The sequence below is a fragment of the Otolemur garnettii genome, unplaced genomic scaffold (assembly GCF_000181295.1).
Source record: "Otolemur garnettii isolate 467f Iridium unplaced genomic scaffold, OtoGar3 scaffold00264, whole genome shotgun sequence".
Taxonomy (NCBI): domain Eukaryota; kingdom Metazoa; phylum Chordata; class Mammalia; order Primates; family Galagidae; genus Otolemur; species Otolemur garnettii.
The window spans coordinates 1,002,248-1,004,425 of record NW_003852659.1 but is presented as its reverse complement, the minus strand read 5'-3'; the positions used below and the strand labels follow the sequence as shown (position 1 = coordinate 1,004,425).

The window sequence follows — 2,178 nt, the reverse complement described above, 5'->3', positions numbered from 1 at the left end:
GGCATCTCCCTCTCCCAGTTGCCACAGATATCATGGATCAGGGCCCCCGCAGGGACTCTCAGCTCTTCGAAACCATCGATGATGAACAAGATCTTCTGTGCCTGGCCAAAGACTTCTGCCGCACAACCCAGCCACTCTGGCCAGTCCTTGAAGATCAGTTCTGCAAAGCTGCAAGCGCCCACATGGTTGAGCTCCTTGCACCTCAAGTAGAAGACATAGTTGAACATCTGATTGAGGTTGTTCTCCGCCCAGTCCAGGAACACCTGCTTTGCCAGGGTGCTTTTCCCAACACCTGCAGGGCCGTATAGCACCACCGTATGCGCAATGGGCTGTGGGGCAATTCTTGGCTGCAGGAAAGGTATGAACTTCTGGCTCCTCTGAATGACACTAGCAAGGAAATTGTCACTGCCTACCAGTTGAAATTTATTTTTCCGGAGCAAAGGAAGTATCTCCGTTATATTTCTGCATTCCTCCTTTTTACCTGTGGTGATACGTAATAGAGTCAAGATAGTCATTCTACTTATCTGAAAAATACTTTGTAAAGTACAAATAAGGAAAAGACACAAAGATGATTTGCCTTGCAAGCTCTCAAACACCAAACTTAGGAGCATCAGACAGTATTAACCCACCTGACATTTCCACATCCAAATCATCTTCTGTGTCCGTGTCTTCTAACTCTGCCATTTTCCCTTGCCCCTGTGCACTGCCTGTAAAATACAGATGTAAGCTTGATGCATAGAGTTATTTGTACTTCCTGGATCAGACATCTTTGTAGGTAAAGTTTCAAATACAGTTTTGTTAGAGACAGGGTCTTGCTATGTTGCCCAGGCTGGATTCGAATTCTAGACTCAAGCAATCCTCCTACTTCAGTCTCCTGAGTAGCTCAAGTCTATTTTTACTTTAGTAAAAACGTGTTAAGTTTTGCCATTTTAGCTGCTTTAAAGTGTACGATTCAGTAGTATTGTGTCCGTGATACACTGTGACCATTTTTTGTAACCCCCAGACAGATGCCCCACACCATCAAGCAGTCACTACCACATCCGCCTTCCCCCAACTTCCAGTACCCACTCATCTGCATTTTATGTCTCTGAATCTGGGATATTTCAAGTAAAAGAAATCCAAAAATACGTGATCTCTTGTGACTAACTCTCCTGCCCACTTAGCATAAGGTTTAACCTTCCTGCCTGTTGTAGGGTCTTTCAGCACTTTGTTGCATTCTGTGCACGGATAACATCCCACTGTAAGAAACAGATCAGGTTTTGATTATTCATTTTCCACTCATGGACATGGGTTGTTTCTACCTTCTGGGTGCTGTAAAAGGTGCTAATGAATCATGATGCACAAATTTTCTTAAGTAACTGATTTATTTGGGTGTATTTCTAGGCATACATATACAATACCCCTCCTCCCCACCAAAAAAAGAACTCCACTGGGCTGTATGGTCATTCCATTTAAAAAAAAATTTCAATGTCCTGAAAGTCACCATATATAGGGGAAATGGCAAACTGTAGCTGAATGTACTTTTATTTACAACACATTAGAAAATTTTTACAAAGGTAACTAATACATTAGAATATATTTAAGTGTCTCGTTAAAATTTTTAATATTTTGGGCTTGGCACCTGTAGCTCAGTGACTACGGCGCTGGCCATATACACCGGGGCTAGCAGGTTCAAACCCTGCCCGGGCATGCCAGACAACAATGACAACTACAACAACAAAAAAATATCCAGGTATTGTGGTGAGCGCCTGTAGTCTCAGCTACTTGGGAGGCTGAGGCAAGAGAATTGCTTAGGCCCAGGAGTTGGAGGATGCTGTGACGCCTCAGCACTCTACTGAGGATGACACAGACTCTGTCTAAAGAAGGAAGAAAGAAAAAAGAACATGCTAGTTATTTTTAGAGAAAGACAACCTATCAATCAGGCACTATGAACTGAATTGTATCCTTTAAAAATGTTATGTTTAAGTCCTAACTCCTAATGTGACCATGTGACTGGAGCTGGAGGGTTCGAATCCAGCCTGGGCCTGCCAAACAACGACAACTGCAACCAAAAAATAGCCAGGCCTTGTGGTGGGACCTGGTAGTCCCAGCTACTTGGGAGGCTGAGGCAAGAAAATTGCTTAAGCCCAGGAGTTTGAGGTTGCTGTCAGCTGTGATGCCATATTATTCTACCCAGGG

The 2,178-nt window shown here is 43.6% G+C and overlaps 1 protein-coding gene across 1 annotated transcript in view; it reads right to left on the bottom strand.

Moving 5' to 3' along the window:
* LOC100943520 (NACHT, LRR and PYD domains-containing protein 7) overlaps positions 1-2,178 on the bottom strand; it is a 23,604-nt gene that overhangs the window by 16,039 nt on the left and 5,387 nt on the right. The window contains exons 2-3 of the mRNA XM_012813437.1: positions 630-707; positions 8-481 (exon numbers count right to left, since the gene is read on the bottom strand). Of these exons, the coding sequence (XP_012668891.1) occupies positions 8-481; positions 630-707 (552 nt within the window). The remainder of the gene's footprint in view (positions 1-7; positions 482-629; positions 708-2,178) is intronic.